Source organism: Marmota flaviventris, chromosome 7 (assembly GCF_047511675.1).
Source record: "Marmota flaviventris isolate mMarFla1 chromosome 7, mMarFla1.hap1, whole genome shotgun sequence".
NCBI classification, from domain to species: domain Eukaryota; kingdom Metazoa; phylum Chordata; class Mammalia; order Rodentia; family Sciuridae; genus Marmota; species Marmota flaviventris.
The window spans coordinates 12036957-12063283 of record NC_092504.1 but is presented as its reverse complement, the minus strand read 5'-3'; the positions used below and the strand labels follow the sequence as shown (position 1 = coordinate 12063283).

Below are 26327 nucleotides of genomic sequence, written 5' to 3'. Positions count from 1 at the left end.
TAGTGACCACATCTTTTAACCCTGTCTACCTACTGAATCATTGACCCTCTCCTACTATTTAAATGGAAGTGCTGTCTGCAGGCAGTAGCTGCCTGTCCATGGACCACAGCCATGATCGGTGTAGCTGCTGCGGCAGCAATGTGTGTGTGTGGCCAGGAGTAGGGTTTAATCCTTGGATTCTGCTTCTCACTCCATGAGCAGGGGCTAGGAGCGATCCCGAACTGCAGCCTCAACCCTGGGAGGGATGGAGACCTGTGTCATTCAACAGCAGTGACCCCTTCTGGCCAATTTAAGGAGAAGCATTGAGGGGCCCTGAAAGGAGTCACTTCCAGTCCTCCTCAGAGGTTGGTGGTCCTTGCACGGGGATTTAGTGAGAAGATGTGAAATGGGAAAAGCTGGCGGTACCTCCGGGCCTCCAGTCCAGGAGCAGAGGTCGGCCTTGTGGGGAGCTGAGGGCACCTGGGCTACTTAAGATGGTCACTGTTGCCTCTGTGGGACACACAAGCTGGAGCTGGGAAGGAAATGCACTCTCCCTACCAACGTGGGGGGACTTTTGGAGATGTGGGTGGGGGAGATGCGGCTCACATCCCCAGTGAAAGGAAGCCCAGAATGTGCATTGTGTCTCCATTCATTTTGTGTGAGGATAACAAATCGCGACAGTTGGTCAGAACAGAGAATCACTATCCTAGTGTGAAGGCTCAAAAGAAGCAAGTAGAAATGTGCATATAATTTTGTAAGTGACCTCAAGTGTCTGTGTGCATATGAAGTCCTCAGCCTTCTCAGTCTTTTTACAGCTTGCCACCTGTCAGTCATACAAATACACATACACACACACACACACATACACACACACATACACACACAATTCTATATCTGACCTAAGGCTATATTTCTTTTATAATCATAAAGTAAATGTGGCATATTTCTACAGCTTAGAATACCTAAAAATGCCTATGCCTGGCCATCTTTCCCAACTGTTCCTAGAAAAATAAAAAAGATTCACTGCCCCCACTGCCCCCACATCACCCCATTTGAAGTGATTTGAACCACTACTTTCATAGAACTTTTCTTGCATGATGGTTGTTTTCTAATACAAGGATTGCATCTGGAGTGCTGGGGACTTTTCTTCTAAAGTCACGCTTAAGTCGGCTGCTTCTTGTTTTCTCCTCTGTTTTTCAAATCATGCATTCTTCCTCCCAGCCCCTCTAGATGACCTTGGAGTCAATCCCAAGGCAGATCCCTGTGGTTGGTTCTAACACCCTTCCCCTGCCCGGTGACACCTAATGCATGAGTTTTCCAAGACCTTCAAAGTGCTCTGCATCCAGTCAAGAAAATAGATTAACCCTCCTGCTGAGCTCTGGCCAGTCTTGCTCTACCCTTCCTGCCTACCTTTGTTCCCGGTCATAGGTGCAGCCTCCCAATGGCCTGTAACTAAGTAACACTTTTTTTTTTTTTATCCTGAACACCCCCAGGTCATATGGCAGCTGCCCAGATAACTGAGTCATGTCCACACATCTGTGTGGTGGCCACATTCCATCCAAAATCCCATTGTCATTCTTGCCAGTCAGAGAGACTGTGTCTGTTTTGCATCTCATCTTAAGTCCTCCCGAGTCTCCTTCCATGTCAGTGTCATTTCCGGCTCTTCGTTGCCTAGCAAATATGTTCTTCGAAGCACCCAGCTCAATATCCTGCCAGCACCTTTACTGCTGAGTTGACCCAGTTCACATTTTCGCACGTCCTCCATCAGGGATATGTCTTTTTATCAACTTGGAGGAGCAACTAGTCAGAAAACACAGTTTGGAAATCTATGGATTATCTCACCTAAATCAAAGGAGTGGGAGAATAAATAAATAAAATAAAACAAGAAGCAAGGTTTTTTATCCCAAAGGCCAGGTGGGGATTCAGAGATTTGTTCACTGGGCAGCTTCAGAATTCTGAGGGGGATCTAAGGATCCCCATGGCCCTTCTGAGCACCGACAGCATTCCACTAAACCACCCAGGGACACCTTCTTTTGGCAAAGCCTGAGAGGAAAGAACTTTTGTGCAGTTGTCCAAGCAGCTGATTGATGTAGCCTCCTTACCAGGAGACTCCGCCCACATTCTGGCCCAGACCTGTTTTTTCTGGCCCTAGGAAGGCCAGAGCAGTAATTTCAGCTCCTGAAGTCACTGAACTTTTAAGTAAAATATTGCTCAGCACCTGTCCAGAAGAATCTACCCGGCAGGTGTCCTGTCCCACAGCCAGGCTGCCCATCAACACATATGGCCCTCTTTGAACAAAAAGGCCAGAGCTGTGCCTGTGTGTGTGTCCCTTGTATCAAGCTCCCTCCCTGGGCTTCTCCAGCTGTGGCCTCTGCAGGGCTCCCAGCTACAGTAGGTGGCTTCTTGTTTGCATGGAAGGACAATTTGTACTTAAAGGAGTGATTAGATGGATTCTTCTTACCCACTTCCATTTCTGATGACTACTGGCTTCATCAGTGTAATTATAATTAGCTCTCTTCATCTTCCTTTTATGGTACCAGCTGGACAGACTGGTTCTCTTTACTGCCCAGATTGGTAGCAGGGTTGTCTGTGTGGGGCTAGGTGACAGGCACCATGAAATAACAGATGGTAAATTCAGGGCTTGTTGGCAATCAGCAGGTTTTTGCTAATGACTTAATTAGCTATGCAAATTGTCAAATCAGTGTGAACATTGTTTTTATCGAAAACTTTACCTAAATTAATTACCATAATTAAGTAGCAGAATGTCAAGGATATTGGCTGCATAAAAGGGCCTAGCTGAGTAGAGAAAAGAGAAATTCTGTCTTCAATTAAAATGTATGCCATCCTTGGGACAGAGAAAACCGAGTTGTGTGAATGTTGTAGAATCGCACCTTCCGCGCGTCCCTATTCGCCACTAGTCTCCAAAGCCACTCACGGGCCCTCCATAAAAGTGGCGGATTTTTGGAGGTATTGAAAAAGCACCCAGCAGAAGGTTCCACAGCCCTCTCCAAAGTCCCCAGAGTCAGCAAGTTCAAAGCGTGGATTTTTTTAATTTTGAAAAATCCATTTTTTTATTTCTGCAGATTGCTAGCATTGCTCGTTCTCCGGTGTCAGGCTGCGCACTAAGGACATAAACTCGCGTGGTTGTTACACGTCAGGAGGCGATGTTTATTTCCTGTAGAAATCCAATATGCGTCTCGGCCCCGACATTGAGACTTGGCCCCGTTGTGTCCTAGGTTCCCAGCTCCTCCCACTATTATTTTAAGCTGAGCTTCTCTCTCTCCCAAGGTTTCCCTGTAATAATGTCAGCTGCTATTCACAGGATGTGATGGTGGTAGGAGAGCCAACTCTGATGGGAGGTGAGTTTGGGGACGAGGACGAAAGGCTAATCACTAGATTAGAAAACACGCAGTTTGATGCGGCCAACGGCATGGACGACGAAGAGGACTTCAACAATTCACCCGCCCTGGGGAACAACAGCCCATGGAACAGTAAACCTCCCGCCACGCAAGAGACCAAATCAGAAAACCCCCCGCCCCAGGCTTCCCAGTAAGATGACCCACGGCACCAGATCCATAGGCCTGGGGGGTGTCATTCCAATCGCAGACCTTTACTTTCAGGAGAGGAAGGAGGAGAAATAAAAAAAAACTTTTCCATGCAAATATCTATTTCTAAACCACTACGATCTGGTTCTTCTTTCTTTTGCATTTTTTTTTTCTTTTTTAATTGAGAGGATCGTTCCAAATAAAGCTTCCATGACCCTTCCTTGGAGGGCTTCACGGGAAATACAGATACTGGCACTGATGGTAATTAAAACGAGAGAAAACACTAGCGCATCTCCTGGCACAGTCTTATCAGCGTGTTTGTGTTGAATTTCCTTTTCATGCATCCAGCGAAGGCCCATGCGTGCTCAGTGCTCAGGATCTCATTAATATGCCGAACCTAACTACAGGTGACTTTTTAATATTGTAAAATATTTTCTGCTTTTTGACTTGCATTTGAGAGTTTCTTGTTTCAGTAAAAAATGAAAAGAAAAAAATCAGCTTTTGGAAAGTAATTTAAATGTACTCTTATTTTTCTTTTCCTTCGCCTCTTTCTCCCATTGAGCAACAGCCAAGAGGGTCCAGCCAGGTAACTTATGGTCAAACTGATGCCAATTGGTTCTTGAGTCTGGGTTGGTTCCATTTAGCCCAAGAGCTGAAACAAGAAATGTCTTGTTATCATCAAAGACACCAGGCAGATTTTTTTTTATGTAAAGAAAGACAATTGGACCCTGAAAAAAAAAAATGTATGCGTTTGTAGAGTTGCTGTTGATCCAAATATTTTCAAGCCATGTAATCCATTAATTTTGTGGGCAGTTTAATAAATCTAAAACTTTTTGTGTTTTTTTTAATTGTATCTGAGTTGACTGTTCTTCCTTTTCATAGTATATTTCTTGTATGATATTTTGTAAAGCCCTCACCTGGTTCTTTTATGGGGACTTTTCATTTTGGACTATTCCAGTGTATTTATGTGAAACTTTATAAGAGAACTAATTTTTCCATTTGCCTATTAATATGTTCCTCCACACATGTAAAGACACAGTGGCTCCGTGTGTTACAAAACAGCTGTATTTTATGTATGCTTTACTGGTAATGTGCCAATAATAAACTGTGTTAATGACCTAAGTAAGTGAATCTGGCAATTTGTGTGTGTGTGTGTGTGTGTGTGTCAATCTGCTCACAATTACCAAGAGTGTTGACCTTAGATTTATGGTCTGGACTCCAAATAGAGTGGAATCCTAAAAGCTGTGTGAAGCAGGTCCACTGTGCCCTGGCTACTGACTTGTCTGAGACCGGGGAGACAGAACACACTTAGGTGCAACGAGTTACATGAAATGGTTTTGTTGCTTACAGACAAGCAGCAAGGGAAAACAGAAGCCTAGGACCCATGCCAGCCCATCCTCCAAGCCTCAGCAAAGCTGCCCAGGGCAGATGGAGTCTTGATCATGCATGCCCCACTTCACTGCAGCTGAGGGACCCTGGAAAGCAGCCTGCCTGGGTTTTACACCTGGGGGCAGAGGACAGGCGGCCCTGAGCAGGGAAGCCAGCCTTAGTTTTGTGTCGTTTTAACAGAATCCCACAGACAGGGCGATTCAGGAAAATGTCCTCACCACAGTTCCTGGAGGCTGGGAAGCCTGAAACCGAGGTGCCAGCATTTGTAAAGCATGGTTCCTTTCCTTACCCACTGTGTCTGTGTGGGGCAGACACAGGGGTGCCCTCTCTGCCATGAGCACTGCCCACTGAAGGCACAGTGATGGGAAGCACAGGGGGTGTGGACTCGAGTCGGATGGAAAGGCAGCAGCTTCCCCGTCCCGGGTGCTCACTCTGCACTAGAGAACTCCAGTCAAGCTCCTAGACATTATTTCCATTGATTCTTATAATAACTTGTTCCAATAATCATTAATATCCCACATTTTAAAAAGTCAAGGTCTCTCTGGTTTGTAATTCTGAAAGGTTCCTATACAGAGTATAGAAAATTCACTTGAGAATCTTTGACGTTTAAAGAACATTCCTCATATTTTTCCACTTTGTATGAATGAGAAAGATGAAAAAGAAAATCTGTTATCATTTATTGTTTATTGAGTGCTAAGCAAGTCAAGTTAACCTCTCAGTAAATTTTGGAGAAAAGCATTTGGAAAAGAGAAATGGAGGGAGATGGTTTGTCTTACGGTAGGATCCCTAGAAGCAGAGCACAAGTCTGAGATTTGAGGGCAATGGATTTGTTAGGGTAATTTTCTCTGGAGAAGAGCCTTTAGGGAGTGGGGAAGGCAGGAAAAGAAGGAGACGGGAGGCAAGAAAAGCTGCGGATCTCCATAGTAGTCTATTCGTGGGCCTGATCCATGGGAGAGGGCTTTGGAGCACTGACCTTCTACACAATCATCCCTCCTGTGCTAGAGACCCACCCACTTCTGCGCACCTGTAACCAATCATCATTGGCTGGGGACCATGAAGAGGTGTGTGAGGGGGTTATAGCCCCAAAGCAAAAAGGCCACATTTTGAACAGCTGAGGGATGTTCTGCAGGGCAGGAGCCAACTGGATGCCAACAGCCACAGCATCTTGGGATGGACAGCTGGCTCCGCAAAGGACATCTGGGTAGAAGCTAAGAGTCAACTCCACTAAGTGATCACCCCTAGTTATGTTTACCATGGGTGACACAGTTGGGATTTGATTCTATATAACCCTTAACTCATAGCTTCATTTTTTTTTTTCCTAGAACATCACTTCGCCTCCCTAGCACAGCTCTTGGGGGAAAATGTGAGCCCAGTAGGAAGAGAACCACAGGAAATATATGGAAACTGCTGCCTGACTGCTTTCTCACTAGTGTCCTTCTGAGAGCCTTTCCAGTTTTTCCTCCACTCCACCTCACCATTTTAAGTTTTCTTTTATCAATTCTTCAAAGTAAAACCCATATAAGCATTATTACAGGTGATGGGGAGGACAATTTATTTTAACACCTGTTCTGGCTGTCTATTGTTGTACACCAAATCAATCCAAAACTTAATAAGCCCATAGAATGATTTACTACTCTGATTTGACCTTCCAAGACCTTTGCTGGGTGGTATGCACTTTAGGTGGAGCCATCAGACTAAGTCATCATTGACTGAGATGAACATTCAAGATGCAGCACTCACAAGGCTGGGTACTGGGTGGGAGCTCAGCCAGGACTGGTGACTGGAGTGTTTTTACAGCCTCTCTGGGAGGTTCTCACAAATGGTGGGTTTTGAGAGGCAGAGTCCCAAGAAACAGCATCCCAGGACAGAGGAAATATAAATCACCATTGTTCAGAACTGGCACTGAGTCATTTGTATCCATTGCCCATGACAGTGACAGGGATAGTCACTGGTCAGCCTGGATTTAAGGCATCAAGGGAGACCCCACTTGTGGATGGTAAGTGGCATGTGCACACTGGAAATGGAGGAATTGATATCCACCATCTTTAGAACAAAACCTTTACGACCTCCATGGCAATTTACACCTGGCCTCAGTTTACCCCTCAGTCTTATCTTCAGCCCCTCTCCACTCGCTCCTGATTCCCTCTACCCTGCACTCCTCCTTATTTCCTGAAAACACTGTGCTCATGGCTCATTTGCTTTGGCATATGCTTTCCCCTCTTATGATGCTGCTCCACACTTTTTTATGCAACCAAAGCTATTTGTCTTTAAAAATCTTGATTCTACAACCTCTGAGACATCTCAGCATCTCTGGTTATGGTCAATTGTCCATCTGGGCTCAAGGGGACTTGATTCTTTAGTCTCCCTTTGCATTTTCCTTACAAGTTATATTGCTGTTGCAGAATTCCCCTCACCATCCCACTGGACTTCACTAATTCTGAGAGGTGTCATCATTTTAATCAATATCTTTAATATCTAACCCCATCATATATCTTGATAAAAAAGATAAACTCAGAATTTCTCAAGGAAGAAATCATGAAACCACTGTTTATTACACACTGTCCCATGAAGTAGCAAATGGTTTGTAACTCTATGCCACAACTTGGGGGTGATATTAATTCCTGTAGATATACAGGTTGTATATCCTTAGTTTAAAAATCTAAATCCAAAATATTTCAAAATCCAAAGTGTTCTAAACACTGATATGATCCACAGTGGAAAATTTCACCCTGACTTCATGGGATAGGCCACAGTCAAGGTGCAGGAGCACTGCCAGGAGCCAGGGTGCACGTCTGTAATCCTAGCGACCCGGGAGGCTGAGGCAGGAGGACTGCAAGTTCAAGGCCAGCCTCAGCAAGTTAGCAAGGCCCTCAGCAACTTTGTGAGACCAAAATAAAAAGGCTGGGGCTGTAGCTCAGTGGTAAAGCAATACTGGGCTCAATCTCCAATACAAAACAAGAAAATATGCAGGTACACTAAAAACATTGTATGAAACTGCCTTCCGGCTGTGTGTATAAGGTTGTATGAAACATAAATGAGTTGTTGTATTTAGACTTGTGTCCTATCCTTAAAATATCTCATTTTATTATGTTTATGCAAATATTCCAAAATTTGAGGAAAAAAAAAAAAACTTTAGAAGCACTTCTTTTTCCAAGCACTTCTTGTATTCTTTTTTAAATTGCTCTTATTTTTTAAATATATGACAGTGGAATGCATCACAATTCTTATTACACATATAGAGCACAATTTTTCATATCTCTGTATATAAAGTATGTTCACATCAATTCATGTCTTCATACATGTACTTTGGATAATGATGTCCATCACATTCTTCCATTATTGCTAACTCCCTGCCCCCTCCCTTCCCCTCCCACCCCTCTGCTCTATCTAGAGTTTGTTAATTCCTCCCATGCTCCCTCTCCCTACCCCCCTATGAGTCAGTCACCTTATATCAGAGAAAGCACTCGCCATTTGTTTTGTGAGGGATTGGCTAACTTCACTTAGCATTATCTTCTCCAACTGCATCCATTTACCTGCAAATGCAATGATTTTATTCTCTTTTATTGCTGAGTAATATTCCATTGTGTATATATACCATTTTTTTTTAATCTATTCATCTACTGAAGGGCATCTAGGTTGGTTCCACAGTTTAGCTATTGTGAATTGTGCTGCTATATCCTTGGAAAACTTGGAATGGAACCACCATTTGACCCAGCTATTACTCTCCTGGGTCTATATCCAAAGGACTTAAAAACAGCATACTACAGGGACACAGGCACTTATTGTATTCTGAATAAGGGATACTCAACTCATAGACAGAGGTGGATGAATTCAAGTTTCTCAGAGGTCAGCACAAAACAAACATTTGACCAGAGAGTGAACCAAGCCTAACTTCTACTATAAATCCCATAAGACTTGTCAGAATCAGAATCATCACAGGGACCATCATTTATCAAGCACATATATGCACCAGTCACCTGCTTTGCCTTGGTTGTCTCAAACCAAGAACCCAAGGGTGCCGCATGAGTTGGGTTTTTTTTTTTTTTTTTTTTGTAATAATCTCAAAATATCAGTGGCCTGTGGTTTTCTTCTGTGGGTCAAGAGAGAAGGTGGACAACAAGCCCTAATGACCTTCACTTTTCCTTTTTCTCACTAATGAAACTGGATCAGCTGGAGCAGAGTTGCCTCTGGTCTGCATCTCATGACTGCTTCTGGGACAATGACACCTCAGGGCATGCATTGACCCTAGTGGGTAACAGGAGGAAAAGAAGCCAGAAAAAAAATCACACACACTCACACACACATACACACACACACCTGCTCACACTGAGCCATTGGCCAATGCAAGTCACAAAGACACACCCAACACCAGTGGGATGGGGAAATACAGACTGCCTCCTGCAACATCCCATGGCAAAGGGTTTGGAAAGCCATCAGGATCCAGTCAACCACCAATGGCCTCCACAACATTGCCTAGAAACTTTCTCACTAATTTTCAAAGTTAAAAAACTAATGAATTTTCTGGAAAAAAAAAATTCTTGCTTATCTTAAAAAGTCAAAATGGACAACATCCCTGGATGGTGAAGTTGGCTGGTACTCTGTCACAGCTGACGGCTTAGGGGCTCACCTGCCCACCACATTCAGCCCACCCCTCCCGTTCACTTTACCTGCCCAGCTGCTGTTGGTGACCTCACTCACTACAGTCATGCTCTCTGCCCTTTAAAACCCCATCTGGAAGCAGACATGGGCCCCATTTACAGATGTGAAGACCAGTGCTCAGGAGGGTAGGGGCCATTTGCCACACACATAGAAAATGGTGAAGTGGGATTTGAGCCTGGCTCTTTGGGGCCAAAGCCTGTGCTTCTTTTTTCAAAACTGCACTGGTTTAACAGGAGTTACAATCATGGTTTTCTTCTGTGGGTCAAGGCAGGAGGTGAACAACAAGCCTGATGACATTGGATCTTCACAATATCCTGGTGGGTATCTAAGTTGGTTACAAGAGAACACCACAGACTGTGTGGCTTACAAAAACAGAAGCCTGTTCTAGTCCATGCATGCAATTTCAGGTACCTGGGAGGAGGATCACAAGTTCAAGGTCAGCATGGGCAATCTAGCAAGACCCTGTTTCAAAATAGAAACGGGCTGGGGGGTGTGGCTCAGCAGTACAAGGCTTGGCTAGCAGGACCTGGGTTGAATCCCCCATAGAAAACAAAACAAATGAAAAATTGATTCTCAGAGTTTGAGAAGCTGGAAGTTTGAGACCAGGGTGCCAGCATGGTCAGGCCAGGGCCTCTTCTGGATGGTCACCTGCCGCCTTCTTTATTGTCCTCTTAGGATAGAAAGAGGAGGAGAGTTCAGGGTGAGGGGATTGTGTAAGGCACCAACCCCATTCCTGAGAGGCCTGCCCTCATGACCTAATTACCTCTCAAAGGACCCAGTTCCTAATACCATCACTTTAAGGGTTAGGATTTCAACACATAAATCTAGGGGACACACATTCAGTTCCTAGCAATGAGGTGAGGTCATTATCTTCCATTCTCCAGATGGTTCTTTGAGTAGGTCCACATCTTGCTCGGAATCTCAGGGCTTGCAGATGGCAGCATGCCCCCTTGAGTCTGAACCACTTTGTTCAGGTTTCTGTCAGGGCACAGATGGCTGTGGGAGCATTTGCAAGGGTCCTCTGCCCTAGATGAGGGGTCCTGACAGCTACCTCACTGCCATTCAGCAGCAATCACCAAGGAGTATGCTAGAGATCAAGATCTTCCCCGTCCCTGGTGATGGAATAAGCCAGGAGCCCCCACTTCAGACCTTAAAATCTATATGACCAGGGACACATAGATAAGTGGCCCAGTCCTGTGGGAATCCCTTTCTCCCTTCGTGTCTCTTTAACCTTGAGGTGAGCATACATGCAATGGGATAACACAAGCTACACAGGTTCTACACGGGAAGGTGCAGCAGCAACGTGGCCATCAATATCTATCTCCCTACAGCATCCTTAGGAAACTCATTTTATAATTGGAAATCCCCCCTGTGTTTCATACCAAAGAATTATGAGGCTTTTTTCCTTGATTGCAAAGTAATACAGGCTCATTGTAGATCATTTGAATAGACAACAAGAAGAAGAATATAAAACAATTCCACCTCCTTGATATAACCGTTACTAATATATTGATGCATGTGCTTCCTGTCTATCCTTCTTGGCTAACGCATATTTCCATATCAGTCATGTACAGAGTAAACAGTCACACATTCTGCCCTTTTCATTAAACAGTCTATCATGAGCCACTTCATTGGGAATTCTTTAAAAACATGATTTTGGTTTCCATACCATGGTCTACTAATTGAATATACTATAATATATTAACCCATTTAATTGTGTCTGGTTCATTCCCTTTTCTATATCTTTTAGAATCATATAGCCATTAATACTTTGCTTAAAGGTGATGTAGTTTATTAAATCTAAATTTGGGGGGGTGGGCACTTGATATGTGCCCAGCATCATGGTAAGCTTTTTAGGAGATTCCTGTACCCCAGGGTGCTTATAATTCCACTGGGGCACAGGACAAGGACAAAAAATGGCAGGCAATTATGTAAGGCTGAATAGATGCAAAGCGTCAACTCAGAATGGAGAGCAAAAGCCCTGGGGGTGCCAGGGGCTCACTGTATGGCAGGCTCATCTGGCAGTGCTTCCCTCTCATTTTATCTTCACCACAACCGCAGGAGAGGCAAGTGCTCTGTACAAGAGGCTCAGAGACGCTGACTGACTGATCCAAGGAGACACAGATAGGAAACAGCAAGGTCAAGTGTAAACTGGTGTGGGACTCCAAAGCTGGTGCTTTCTCTCAAGCTGCAGGAAAGCCCTGGAAAGAGGCGGCTGGTGAGATTGAGTGTCTTCAGAAAAGACGCCATAGGGTGGGCGGGTGACACAGTGTGTGGCATGGACTTGGCTGGGACTCTGGTGGCCTGTAGGATTTTGGCATCACCTCCTTCTATCCATCAGTGTAGCCAAGATTGGGAGCATTCAGGAGTTTGGGTTTTAAAGAAAAACTAACAAAACCACACTGTTAGTGCTGATGTAATTTAAGCTGTTGTTTAAACTTGAAGCTATTGACCTGTAAATGACACTGAAAGGTTATTAAAACCATAAATTAAGGGAACTGTTGAAGTAATCTCAAAGGTCTCACCCCTAGCCCTCTTTATTTCTCTTTTCCTATTTATTCCAGAACTTTGTCCGGTAACATCCTGGACAAGAAAAACCTTTCTCATTTTCCCACAGCCTTCCAAGAATCTCCTGAAAATCATTTCTCAAACAATCTTGTTCCTGATGAAGTCCTTCTCTGTGTCTCCTTCCGAGCCAACACGCTGTCCCCTGAGCCCTTTTCTTTGAATCTGGATTTAGGCCAATGTAGTTTTCCTTTGTTCAAAGTAGTTGCTTGCTCTTTTGGCTGTGCAGACTGTTGCATTCTAATGAAAATACCCATGCCTTCAAAGGAATCCTCAAAAAATCACCAATGAGTGTGAAATTGTTTTCATGGAACAGATTCTGAGGCTATGAGCTAGTTCACTGTCACAAAGATGATACTTTCATTTCGTAGAAAGAGAGAATTGTGGGAAACCTTGCCACTGATGAGATCACCCAGGTGCCATCTTCCCTGTCAGCTCTGCTGGATTTGGGCAACTTGGGAGATTGTGCAGTGAACCTTATGAAGCTGCAGCTCACCCAGAGGCAGGAGAGGGAGGACCCACCAGTGATGGAACTAGGAGCTAGGAGCACATGTTCCCTGCCATCCCCACTCTAAATCACCAGGACTTCAGTGGCAGTCATTTCCCCACAATATGGCAACCAACTCTGGTTTCCTGAGACTCCCAGATTGGGCAATCAATGTCCCATGTTCTTGGAAACTCCTGGAGTTGCAGGAAAACCTGTGCCTACCTATAGCAAAACAGACTTGTGCATAAACACAACAGTTAGGCTCTGTTGACGTCTTTTGTGTCTTTGGTACTGGCCACACTTTGATTCTAATCCTACCACCCAACATGGGGGAAAGGCAGGAATGTCTTTATGAGCAGTAAAGAAAACTGAGGCACAGAAGAGTTCAGGAAGCTGCCCGAGGACCTCCAGCTGCTGAGTGAGATCTGAACCTGGTGCACAACCAGTTGCAGACTGTACCTTCTCAGCTACACCAGTGGCTTCCAACTGCTTTCTAAATAAGACCCAGGTAAGTGCAATCTGTAAAATTGGCTAACAAGGAACAACCAAGCATTAAAAACCACAAGACCCAGAGCAGCTCTTGAGGAACCAGAGTTGAGGCTAAAAGGCGAAACCCTCCCTCCTCTCACACAACTACTCTTTCAGTTTCAGGAGAACTCAGCTTCCCCAGTTATGCCAACTGTCACAAAGCCACTGTGCATGGTTCAATCAGAACATGCCACGGGCAGCCAAGGATTATTGCATTTGGCCCAAGGAAATCCTCCCGTCCCTCGGTGATGGAGGCTACTCCAGCCTGTCTTAATGACTTTCCTGTGGGTTTTGCACAAAGCAAGAGAGCAATTAGAAACATCTGTGGCCACTTTGCACTTCAGTGCAGTTACCTCTGCAACTGGGCTTTGGGGCTTCCCGTTTGCCCAGTGTGTCAAGAGAATCTTTACAAATAAAGAGGAATGTTGTCCCCAGTGAGGGGAGGAATCTCCAGGGCAGGACTTCTGTAACTCACCAGTGGGTCTAGCAACACCAGGGGTGTCAAAATGTAGCTTATCTCTTCCTGAAGAGCACAAGTACAAAGGGATATGATTGCCAGACTGTATTTTAAAGGAAGGATATGGTATTTCCTCAAAGAGAGCAAATTGTCTCCATTATCAAATTTAATCAAGCTCCTTCCTGAGGATGTGGCCATCCTTAATTCCCTCCTTCTTTTATAATATATGCATGGAGTTGACTCCACATTGTTTTCAGTGTTGGGATTGACCCCAGGAGCACTTTACTACTGCGCTATGCCCCCAGCCCTTTTTATTTTTTATTCTGAGACAGGGTCTCACTAAGTTACCCTGGCTGACCTTGAACTTGCAATCATTCAGCCTTAGCCTCCTAAGTAGCTGAGATTCCACCATGCCTGGCTTGACTCCACATTTTTAGAATTGGGTGAATTGTTGTTTCATATTCCCAAGAAAGAAGTTCGTGAATGTCTTTCAATTTAAAAGACTTCCAGTTTAAAATTATGTCAGGCTACAGTTTTTAAAAACTGCCCTCCCACATTAATTTTAAAAATAAAAAAGAAGAGTACCAAAAAGAAGGACAGTTGATATTGCCATCATTGAGAAAAAACACTGGAAGGAATGGCCAAGAACATTCTTCAAAATATGGGTAATAAAAGGAAACTGACCCCAGTGATACTAAGGTGACATGTAAAACATATGCCATTGATCCAAAGGGAAAGTTCAGAAACACACCTATGCAATTTAAAGATTTTTACATTTATGAGAAGAAGATGAAATTGAATAATGTTTAATATTTGGCTATATATTTTTAAACAATTTTCTTATATCTGTACCTTAGTTCTCATGTATAATTTTCAGATGAATTGGAGATTTGGAAAATAAAAGCACTAGAAGAAAACTGAAAATTATTATTAAAATCAAGAACTAAAAAAATGATCTCTTTACTAAACAAAAGGACTTGAAGCCATTTTTTTTTTAATAGACATGTTTGAAGGCAAAATGGAACTGGGGTTAAAAATCTGAGCTCTGGAGGTCAGACCCAGGTCCATCCCCCAACCTTGGCTGTATGGCCTTGGACAAGGTAGCCTCTGTGATTCTCTGTTGCCTTATCTGTACTGAGTAATTCCTACTCAATGAAATGTGCCACATACTAAATGTGATATGTAAAACATGTAACCCATGAGAAATAATTAATATGATGAATTATTACTATCAATGTTTTATTTATATGTACAGTTCTATAAAAATAAATATATTTTATACATACAAATGTATAAATGGAAACATGAATAAATATTATATAAGTAATATTTATATAAATATATTATATAAATGTTTATATTTTTATACAAATATTTTATTTATACATTAAAAGATAAAGTCTCAAGAACATAAAATTGAAAACACTAGATGAGAAGTAATAGCTATGATAAACATAAAGTTTTAAAAGACCTTTTAAAAGACCAAACACAAAACAGAGACTGAGGCAGGAAGGATCAGTATTCATCAATTAAGAAAACATTCATTAAAAAACTGATTCAGAATTATCAACATTAAAAGACTGGGAAATTATTTATCAGTTATGCATAAAGAAAAAAAATAAAAAATAAAAATGATCCATTTTAGATAGGTTAGAATTTGTGGTTTAAAAAGCTGTTAAACTATCTACTGAATAAAGTTGCCATTATGGTCCAAGCAACCCAGCATCAAAATATAAAACAAAAGTATTCAAAGTCAAGAATTTGATGAAAGCACAATTGTTAATGGTAACACATTATTTTAGTGTTTCATTGTTTAAACAAGGAAAATAGTAAAGACATGGAAAATTAAATATTGTCACTAATCAGATTAAAAGAATAGATACATATTTCTTTAGATAAACTAATAACTATATCACATTTAATATAATGTATTAAATTTTTGACCAAATAATGGGACCAAAGAAGACCTAAAATATTTCATCAATACAGTAGTTGTTCAGGTAGCATAGTCAGATCACAATGTAATAATACCAAAAATTCTTAACAGAAATGTAAGCAGAAATTTTTAACCACTTATGGTTTTAAATATTTCTCCTAAGTAACTATTGCATCAGAGAAAAACAAAACAAATACCTCCATGCTATTTGGAAAGTAAGAAAAATGAAACCACCGTTCATAAAACCAATGAAAATTTTTCCATTCTATTCTGCTTATGGTTGTGATCTCTGGGCACTAAATTCCCAACTGGACAACCAGACTGGATTTTCTCATTCATTCTAACAGTTTCTCATTCTATTCTGTTTTGAGCATATAATTGATTTGTATGTATATGTTGATAACTTTCTCTCTTCCTTTCCTACAGCTCTCTCTAGCTTTTCTGTTTTGCTTCCATTTCTTCACTTAATGCACTGGCTACAAGATGAACTGTGTTAAACAGCAGTGGTGCTGACCACATCTTTGCATCATTCACGGTTTTAATGAAATTGATTCTGGTGTGTTTCTTCCTTTAACATGATGCTGCCAATCACTTGATGTATGAAGGAGAACCATCTTCTAATCATTTCTAATTTTAAAATAATTTGACCACTGGTGGAAGTTAAATTTTAACAAATGCTATATTGTCAGCTAAGGAGATGATCTAATATACTTTCCCTTTTGTACTATTAACAGGAATTATTCTGCTGATTTGTTTCCTAAATTTACCAGGTTAATCTCTCCCTGGTCATGCTAAATTATTCCCTGAATGTAGAGCTACATTATATTTGCTGCTACATTTCATTTGCTGCATGTGTCTGTGTCTGGAATAGAATTGGGCTATAATTCTCTTTTGTCCATTTTTGTCCCATTCAGCTATCAGGACTGTATCTGAGTAAACTTGAAATGATTCTGTTCCCCCCCACCCCAGGGTTCTGTAGCAGTTTTGGTAGCATGATTATAGTATTAGGAAAGTCAGAAAAAAAATAGTCATAATCATGTGATTATAATAACGTGACCCAGAGTACTTTTGAGCATGTTTTTTCTACAACGATGTAGGTTCATTTCAAAATAATATAGAAATTAATTAATTTATGTTGCTATTATCAGTGGTTTCTGTTTTGTTTTTATCCTTGTTTGTGCTTCTAAAATTTATTGCTGAAGATTAATTTTCATTGTAATTCTTTATTGCTTGATAGTGATAAAAAAATTGAAACTAAGAATTTCCTTCTAATTATGGTGTTTAAAGATTTCCTAAATTTTTAGAGCATTAACACGCTTGTTGTTATTCTTCCCAATATTTTGATTAAACATTTTTAGTTGCTTATCCATTAAAGTGGAAAAACATGTAGAATTAAATGAATTAGTACAAGTAAAAGAAAATGTTTGGAAAGCTAGCAGACACAAAGTAAAGCTATAGTTGATGTCATCATCATTCTTCTCACTAGAGTTTTGACCAATCGAACAAGAGGCTACCCCAGTTCCATTCAAGTCCAGGCAGACCCAGTCCTAGAAGTTATTCATTAAATGACCACACCCAGTGTTCATGAAAGTTAATGTTGTGTCAATGGCCTTTTATAATGAAGCAGAAAATATGTGTAATTACCAGAAAGAATATAGAATCATTATTTGGAGGGGTTGTTGCTCTCCTGGAGTAAATATCATAATATTCATACATTTAAAATATACAATTCAATGTACTTTGTACATTTGTGGAGTTGTGCAACCATAACCACAATCAATTTCATCAAGTCCCCCAAAATCCCATGACCCATACCCATTAGAAATCACTCCCCTCCCCCCAATCATCCTATCACTAGCCATAGGCAATCACTAATCCATTTTTTAATCTCTATTTAGGAGTCTATTCTGGATATTTCCTATAAATGGAATTATATAATATATGGTCTTTTGTGACTGGTATCTTTGATTAGCATATTTTCAAGGTTTATCCATTTTATAGCATGTATCAATAATTCATTTCTTTTATTGCTATGTCATTTTGTGGACAGACATTTTATTAGTTCACTTAGTCTGTTCTGTGCTGCTATAACAGCATATAACAGACAAGATAATTTATAATGAGCAAAAATTTACTAATCACAGCTGTGGAGCCTGGGAAGCTCAATACTGACACGCCTTCATGGGGCACCTTATGTGGAGAAGGCAGAGGGAGAGCAAGAGCCGGTGAACCTGCTCCCATAATAATGGCATTAGTCCATTCATGTGAACATGAGTGTTCACAACCAAAACACTTTTTTAAAAAAATATTTTTTTAGTTGTTGATGGACCTTTATTTTATTTGCTTATTTGTATGTGGGTGCTAGAAATCAGATGCGGTACCTCACACATATAAGACAAGTGCTCTACCACTGAGCTACAACTCCAGCTCCCCAAAACACTTCTTAAAGATCCCACCTCCCTGGGCCTGTAGTCCCAGCTACTCAGGTGGCTGAGGTAGGAGGATTTCAAGTTTGAGGCCTGCCTACACAATTTAGATCCTGTCTCAAAAAAAAAAAGTTTTAAGTCACAATAAAAATGACTTGGAATGTAGCTCAGTGGTAGAACAACCCTGGTTTCAATCTCCAGTATGGTAAAAGAAAAAAAAAATCTCACTTCCCAACACTAATAGCAATTACAACCTGAGTCCTGGAGGGGTCAAACACTCTAACCATTCTACAACTGATGACATTTGACTTGTTTATGCTTTTGAAATATTGTGACAAGGCTGCTATGACCATTCATACAAACTTTTTTTTTTTAATTTTGGAAATATGCTTTTATTTCTGCTGAATTCACCTAAGAAGAGAATTTCTGGGTCATATAGAAACTTTATGTCTAATTTTTGAGGAATCTCCAACCAGCCAGTTTCCCAAAATGGTTGCACCATTTTACAGTCCCATCAGCAGTACATGAAGCTTCCAGGTTCTCACCTCCTCAACAGCACTTGTTATTATTAATTGTTTTTATTTTCATCATCTTCATTGGTGTAAAGTTGCATCTCGTTGTGGTTTTGATTTCCATTTTCTCTGACAGTTTATATTGAGCTATTTCTGGTGCTTATTGGTCATTTGTGGAAACCATTGCTGAGTTCAAGTTCACAAATAATTATGCCTGTGTTTTCTTCTAAGTACTTAAATTTTGAGCTAACTTCTATAAAAGATATAAAGTAGAAGACCAACTTCCATCATTTGTACATTAACATTTAGTCGTGTCAGCACCATTTATTAAAAAAAAATTCTTCTTTGCATATTGAATTGTCTTGGTATCTGTATTAGTTGAAGTCTTCTAGAGAGACAGAGAAAGGACATAGAGTTATAAATAGAGAGCTATGAGAGAAGACTTATTAGGGGAATTGATGCACGCAATTATGTAGTCTCAGAAGTCCTGCAATATGCCCTTCACAATTAGGAGACCTTGGGATCCCAACAGAGTGGCTCACTAAAGTCTGAAAACCTCAGAACCAGGGAAACCAATGATGTTACTTTCTTTCTAAAGCCAAAAGCCTAAGAACTTAGCTGTGGGTAGGGAGTTGACAAAACTGGTGCAAATCTCAGAGTCCAAAGGCCTGAGAACCTTAAGTTACGATGTCCAAGGGCAGAAGAAAAGTGCCCCAGCCCAAAGGGGAAAGGAAGAGGGACAACAAATTTGCCTTTTCTCTGACATTTTGTTCTACCCAGGCCTCGGCTGATTGGGTGATGCCCACCAATGTCAAGGGTGGATATTCCCCACTTAGTCCACCAATTCACATGCCAATCTCCTCTGGGAACACAAAAACATTCAAAAATTATGTTTTACCAGCTTCTTAGTTATTTCTTAATTTAGTCAAGTTGACACCTAAAATTAATTAACACAGCATCCTCATTGAAAATGAGGGACTCAAATGTGAGGGGTTTTCTCTTTTGTCATTCTTTGTTTTCTAGGCCCCATATTGCAGAACTATTGATCTTTGAGTATATCTTTATGCCAACACTGCACTCTCTCCATTACTATAGTTTTGTAGTAAGATTAAAAACTGGGGAGTGTGATTCCTCCAACTTCGTTTTTCTCTTACATAATTATGCTGGATATTCTGGTCGCTTGCATTTCCCTATAAATTTTAGGATGGGTTTGCCAATTTCTGCAAAGAAGCCAGCTGGAATTTTAATGAGAATTTTGTTGAATCTGTAGATCAATCTGGGAAGAATTGCCATCTTAGCAAGATTAACAATTGTCATTTTTTTTTTTTTTTTGGCTGGGGAAAATCCAAGACAATCAACTGAGAGCATTTTCAGTAGGTCCCTAAGTTGGCCACTTACATTTTAAATATGAAAGCAAAATTGCAATTATATCAAAAATAACTCTATTTCTGTAGAGAAATAAAATGAACAAAGGCAAGAGTATGTATTTAACACCTTAAAACCATCTTAATTTCAAAATTATTTTTAAAAGTACAAAATCTATGTGAATAATACCATTCAGAATTTTGCTCCCAGGGAAGCTTGTTGGGAAAGAAAAAAAAAAAAAGAATAAGGTATCTAGTAGTGATGTGGACCATGAAGAATGCGAAACAAGAGCGCAGACAAGGATCAACCTGTAGCTGCTCACTCCAGATACAGAACCAGGTAGGACAGGATTGTGAGCTCGATTACCACTATCACAAAAATACGCATAGCATCCCAGTTCCATTGAATTCCATCCAGACCCAATCCTACAAGGTACTCACTAAGTGATCAGATTTGGTGTTTATGAAAGCTCATGTTTTTAAGTGTGATGAACGTACTATCTCTGGCCTTCCGTGATTTTTAAATTTAGATGTTCAAGAAAGCGTTCAGAGGGGTGGCCTCCTCCGTTCCATCTGTATTCTGCGATTGGACCTTCCAATTTGCTACAAGAATTCAAATTATTCCTAAAACAATCTTTATTTGTGTTGTATTGTTCAGAGAGAAATGAATGATTCTCTATTTTGAGTATTAATCTTAGTAGTTTCCATGGATACCTGATTCCTTGGAAAGAAAGCAAGGGAAAGAGGAGACTGAGAAGCCAGAGAACCTATATTTGGTGCCTTGTGGATGGAAGAATCTGAGACTCGAGGAGGGGAACTTGCAAACACCATGACAGTGGGCAAAAGTCAGTCCCACAGTGACACCCCAGCTGCTGTGCTTGGGGAAGGGGGAAGTGTGTTTCATCAGTTTTACAGGCGATTTAATAGCATCTCAGTTTCTGCTCGATGGAGGAATCCATTTTCAGATCAGACCTTAATCAAGGGTTGGTCTTATCGTTGAGAGGAATGAAATGGAACACAATGCTCACCAGACGCAAAGGCAGAAAGGCAGATGCCGAATTCTCACAGAGATGAGACTGGCAGGGCTGTTTGAAAACAGAGGGGTCCCTTTTCTGGAACAATGCCTCTTAAGAAATGTTTTCCATGCAGTTCCTGTATTAAAAATCCAATTTCAATTAGTAGCATGCAGACATCAAGGTTTTGGTCTGTCATCTCACCTTATGTCATTAGCCAAAGACACGCACATAGCCTGGTGGCTGACCTGGGACAAAAGTAATAGGAGACAAACTGGTGAGATTCAACAGAAATGAAAGCAAATGAAGAGAAACTGAGACCAGAACAAGGAGATTCAGTTGTTTTATTCACACCTGGACAAATGATTTCACTAGATCTTTTTTGAGAAAAATTAAAAAACTCATATCACAATTCCTTTGTATTTTATTTACCTGTTTTTGTGTATGATTGCACTTAAGTTGACCACTGTACCGTTTTGGATGTGCATTTCCTGATGGATAAGGTAAAGAGGGAATAATGAATGATGATTCTTAGGTATTGGAGTGGAGGGATCCCAATCAATAAAAGCAAAGGCGTTCCTTACCAAGTTTTGAATCATTTTAGAATTTGATCTGGTTGCATTTTATGGACATCAAGGCATCATCCTTATACTGACAGCGCTGATGTGGAGAATGTGGCTTGTACCTGCAGGCATGCAGCCTTCCTAACTGAACAAGAGAGGCTTCACCAAGCAGAAGGTGTGCTGCCTACACAGGAGCAAGGAGAGGGCAAGGGGTTGCTTCAAATGTCCCTTCTTGAATTCATCCAACCAGTAAGACACTCCACATCCAGGAAGGTGGGTGGAGAGCAGTCAGGAGTACTAGCCTAGTGGGTTCCATCCCCCCACCACACACACATTCTAACAATAAAATAAGGTCTGAAGACAAAAATAAATCTATTTCCCAGTAAAGCCCACGTTCCTTGTACTGAGACTTGAATTCCCAATAGTATGATGCAAAAACTCTTTTCAAAGTAACTTCTCTTTTTTATTCTGCTGCCCTTCCATTGCTGTATGTATATACGTGACTGTATGACCAATGTGATTCTGCAACCTGTACACTCAGAAAAATGAGAAATTATACCCCATTTGATTCAAATGTATGATATGTCAAGATCATTGTACTGTCAGGTGTAACTAATAAAAAAAACCAAAAAACAAACAAACAAAAAAAGTAACATCTCTTCGACGCACCTTAAGGCAAAACCCTCACTGTAGTTGGAGATTGGACACCTCCAAAGGCCCAGTGCAAGAAAGGCTTAGATTCCAGCCTGGTGCCATTGGGAAGTGGTGGGACTTTTAGGCTGTGAGGCTTACTGGAGGGTCTTTAGGTCACTGGGGGCATGCCGCCAAGGGAGATAGTGAGACCCTGGCATTCTTTCTTTAGCGAAGTACTTCTCTTTATTCTTCTTGAATCTATATTTCTACCAAGCTGGTTGGCATTGCCACCACTCAGCACAGGACTCCTCTGTTAACTGGAGTCTATCCCAAGCCACCCAGAAAGTGACTGGTCATTCCACGGCCAATCTTGCAGGGGATATGTTCCAAGAGCCCCAGTGGATGAGAGAATGCATCTGTATGCTCTCTGGTGCAGCATGTTGCCATCAATTGGAACATGATTTTTTTGTTCACATCTTCCACCCACCAATGTAATGCCTTTCCCATCTTAAATAAGCATTTATCATGCATTATAGCTATAACTTTTGCAGCATAAGGAGTGACAACAAAGCTAGCCTGAATTTCTTTTTCCTTCTTCAGACTCTCATATGTAGAAGATTCATTATTACCAGTATTAGTGACCTCAGCACATGATTTTTTCTTTCTTTATGGAAATAAGAATTTTCACCTTTTAACATGGAATAAAACCTAGACCACTTCCTTTGGCATATCCAAATTGCCAGCATCGTTACTCTGTTGTTTTGAGGCCATTATAAAATAAAATAAGGGTTATTTGAACACAAGCATTGGAATACATTAATAATGGATATGATAGCCAAGATGACTTCTGCATGTCTATCAGGAGGGTGGTATACATGGTGTGGGCACCCTGGACACAGGGATAATTTGTGGCCAAGATGGAAGGCAGGAGAGTTTCATCACATAACTCAGAACCACATGCAATTTAAAATATATGAATATTGTTCATTTCTGGAAATTCTCATTTAACATGTTCAGACTGCATTTGACCACGGGTAACTGAAACAACAGAAAGCAAAACCCTGGAAAAGTGAGAACTACTGTAGCCCCCCATCAACCGGCAAGACATGGGGCACAAACCAAAACACACACCGACATCTGAAGAGTCACAAGCAGCCATCAGGGGCTACAGGGATTCCTTAACAGGAACTCCTTAAGTTGGAAAGGCTCCTTAAGTGGACTCAGTGGAGATGGCTGGATGCAGCGAATGTCAAGAGAGGAGCAGTGCTTCTGCAAGCCTTCCATTACAACGATCCTTGGAGGATGCCAGCCACAGGCACAACTCAGTAACTTTAGTTGGAGCTAAAGCGAGGAGTGAAAAACCATCAGTGTATATCTGCATTGTTTTCCTTTGGTGGTAGACTTGGCCTGGACAACACTGCAAACCGGTTACAATTTTCAGAGATTTTAAATGCTGATGATCATTCTGTATTAGATTTTCATAAGCATACTCAAAGGGTCTTCCTTATTAAACTTTTAAATTTGGCATTATTAGCATTTTAATATTTCAAATACTCATTATATAATCTTATTCCTCCCTTATCACTAAACAAACATGAGTTGTTAGAAATGGGGACACTCTACTTTTGAGATTCACTCCTTTAAGTATGAACCACACACACACAAAAAATCTCAATAAACAGCCATTGCTCCTCAGAGTTTCAAGATGCCCCCTGCCCCTCTAAGAAAGTTGCTGTGTTCTCTTTTGCCTCCGAGGGGTGCTGGGAGAGGCTGTCATTGGATCTCCTTGTTTTAGCACTGATCAGGAGCTCAGCTTATGACCCATGCACATCCACCCTTGGGAAAAAGCAATGCCTGTACTGTAAGACCAACATATGCAGTCACATGGGGGCAAGTAGATGAAAAAATTTCATGTGACCAACAAGGGGCTTTGTAGGAGGGTCTGTTACAAGAAAGAGCAGCCAAAGCTGTTCTCCAAGTTTCTCTTCCCAGGAAACCTTCACAGAATGCAGCCCACAGTGGTCTCTCCCTGGGAAATGTCAATGATCTTTATTATATTCATATCAAATGCCATAGAACCACAGACACTGAGAGCTGGAGGGGATCTTGAGACATCTAGATCCTGGTGCCAGATCCTTGCTCACAGGCAATGTAACCTGTAGATTGGACTTGACACTGCACAATGTTTTAGAAAATATTGAATTAGTTGCCAGTTAGACCTAGGAAATTTTTACACTAAAATAAATCTACAACTCTTACTCCTCTTAAAAATCAGTAATTCTTGCAAAGGCAGGCAGGCTGATTATTGAACTACCGACTGAGGTCCAAACACATCCTTTCCTAGGCTGGTCCATGATGCTGTCTCCGGAACTCTCTGTTTTACCACCTAGTTCCCTGCTGGATTCTGTCAAGGAAAGGTGTAAAAAAGTCTGCTAGGTGGAGGAGGAGGAAGAAAGAACTAAACCTTCCTGTATGCTTCCTCTTTGTCATTGTCATCAGGCAAGAAGTCTTACCCTGACAGGGTATTGGGTCAGGTTTGTGTTTTTCCACGTACCCACACAGGCTGGTTGTTTCCAATCACTGACAGTCAAGCTACAGCCAGTCCATATTCATCTTCAGGGGTCTGGTCCAGGTCCATGGGGCCTCTGCTGTGAGCTTCTAAGTTATACAGTCTTAACAGAAGTATACTAAGAGCTACATATGCAATTTACATGCAATTTAAAAAATTTTAGTAGCCACTTTAGAGAGGAAACAGGAAAAAAAATAATTTTAATGATAAATTTTATTTAACTCATTTAAAATATTGTCATTTTAGCATATAATTAATATTAGAAACTAGTAATGGGATATTTTATATACCTCTGTAGACTTAGTCTTTGAAATCCAGTGTGTATTTAACACTCACAGCACTTTGCTGTTTGGACTGGCTATGTTTCAGGTGGTTGATGGCCACATGGGAAGCTGGTGGTTACCATATTGGATATAGCTGCTCTAAGCTATGACGACCCAATTCTCCCTTCTTTGTTCCTCCAGCATTAGTAGTTACGAGCTGAGCATTATCTCATTGTGGTCCTTAAGCCTATTCAGATCTCTAATGTGCTTAATTATTCCTTATAATAATTGCTCACATTGAAAAGTTTGGTTTGATCTCATACTAATAATTGCTGAGTAACCACTTCCCACTTTGATGGGTCCAGAGTTCATTCTTTTACAGCTGATCTCCACCACTCCTGTCTTTGACAGCTTTTCATCACTAGAGTGAAACACCTGACATGGTTTACTTATGAAGAAAATGAGGTTTATGTAACTCATAATTTTGGATGTTCAAAGTCTAAGAACAGGTGTCTCATTTGTTTGGCCTCTGGTGAGGATGGCAGCTGCCCAGCACATCATGGCTGAAGTGTGTGAAAGAGTAAGCAGTCACATCTCAAGCCAGGAACAGAGCTAAAAATAACAGGTGAAGCCAGCTTGCTCCTTTTATAGCAGCCCTCTTGAGAGAACAACCAAAGTGATTGTCCATCGCAACTCCCAAAAGGGGCACGAGGAATATTTCATACCACAGTGACCTAAGGCCTCCCACTAGGCGCCATCAGTCAGACATTCCACCACCTCCCAACAGCACCACCCTGCAGACCAAGGCTTCAATCACAAAGATCCGTGGAGGGTGCCCAAAATGTAAGTGGCCATACTGTTTTTCAGGAAGTGAAGATTATTCCTACAAATTTAATATGTGAACAATAGTTTTGCTTCTTGCCCAGAAATTTCACCAAATCATGTTATCTCCCTGGCCCCCTGTGGACACTGGGGCCTGCAATTCTGGCTCTTGAGCTCTAACAGAATGAGCAACGAAGCTCTCCTGACAGATCAGCCTGATGGGTCTTGCTAGGAGACAGAGCTGTTGCTGGGTGTGTTCTAGGTCAGGCTGAGGATGGGCTGTGGTAACGACTATTGTGCTTTAGAGTTTACAGAATAAATACCTCTGTGTAATGATTTCATGAGCAGATATGTGCACGCTGTTTTCCATGGTACCTTCCCTACAACCTTGATGCCCACTCCATAGGCCAGCCAGCAACACTTTCTGTCTCTGCAAGACAGTCTGCTCCTATGTGGGTGATTCATAGTGAGGACTTTGCGACCAAAGTGCCTGGGCTGGACTTCTGGTCTGCCACACACCAGCTACAGGACAAGTTCCCTAACTTCCTTTCTGTGCCTTGATATCCACATGCAAAAAAAGTAGGGGAGGTAATAAGGGTGTTGACCTCACTGGGTTT

General features: G+C 41.4%; 1 protein-coding gene across 10 annotated transcripts in view; it reads left to right on the top strand.

The window, feature by feature from the left end:
- The window catches only part of Ldb2 (LIM domain binding 2), a 342989-nt gene extending 338343 nt beyond the window's left edge, over positions 1-4646 (top strand). For 4 of the 10 annotated variants that reach the window (XM_071614170.1, XM_071614168.1, XM_071614169.1 and 1 more), the window contains exon 8: positions 3302-4646. In XM_071614170.1, coding sequence (XP_071470271.1) covers positions 3302-3532 — 231 coding nt within the window. In that variant the 3' untranslated portion in view covers positions 3533-4646. Of the gene's footprint in view, positions 1-201; positions 345-3062 lie in introns of all 10 variants that reach the window. The other 6 variants (XM_071614173.1, XM_071614174.1, XM_071614171.1 and 3 more) reach the window with 3 other exon arrangements.
- Positions 4647-26327: the final 21681 nt, after the last annotated feature.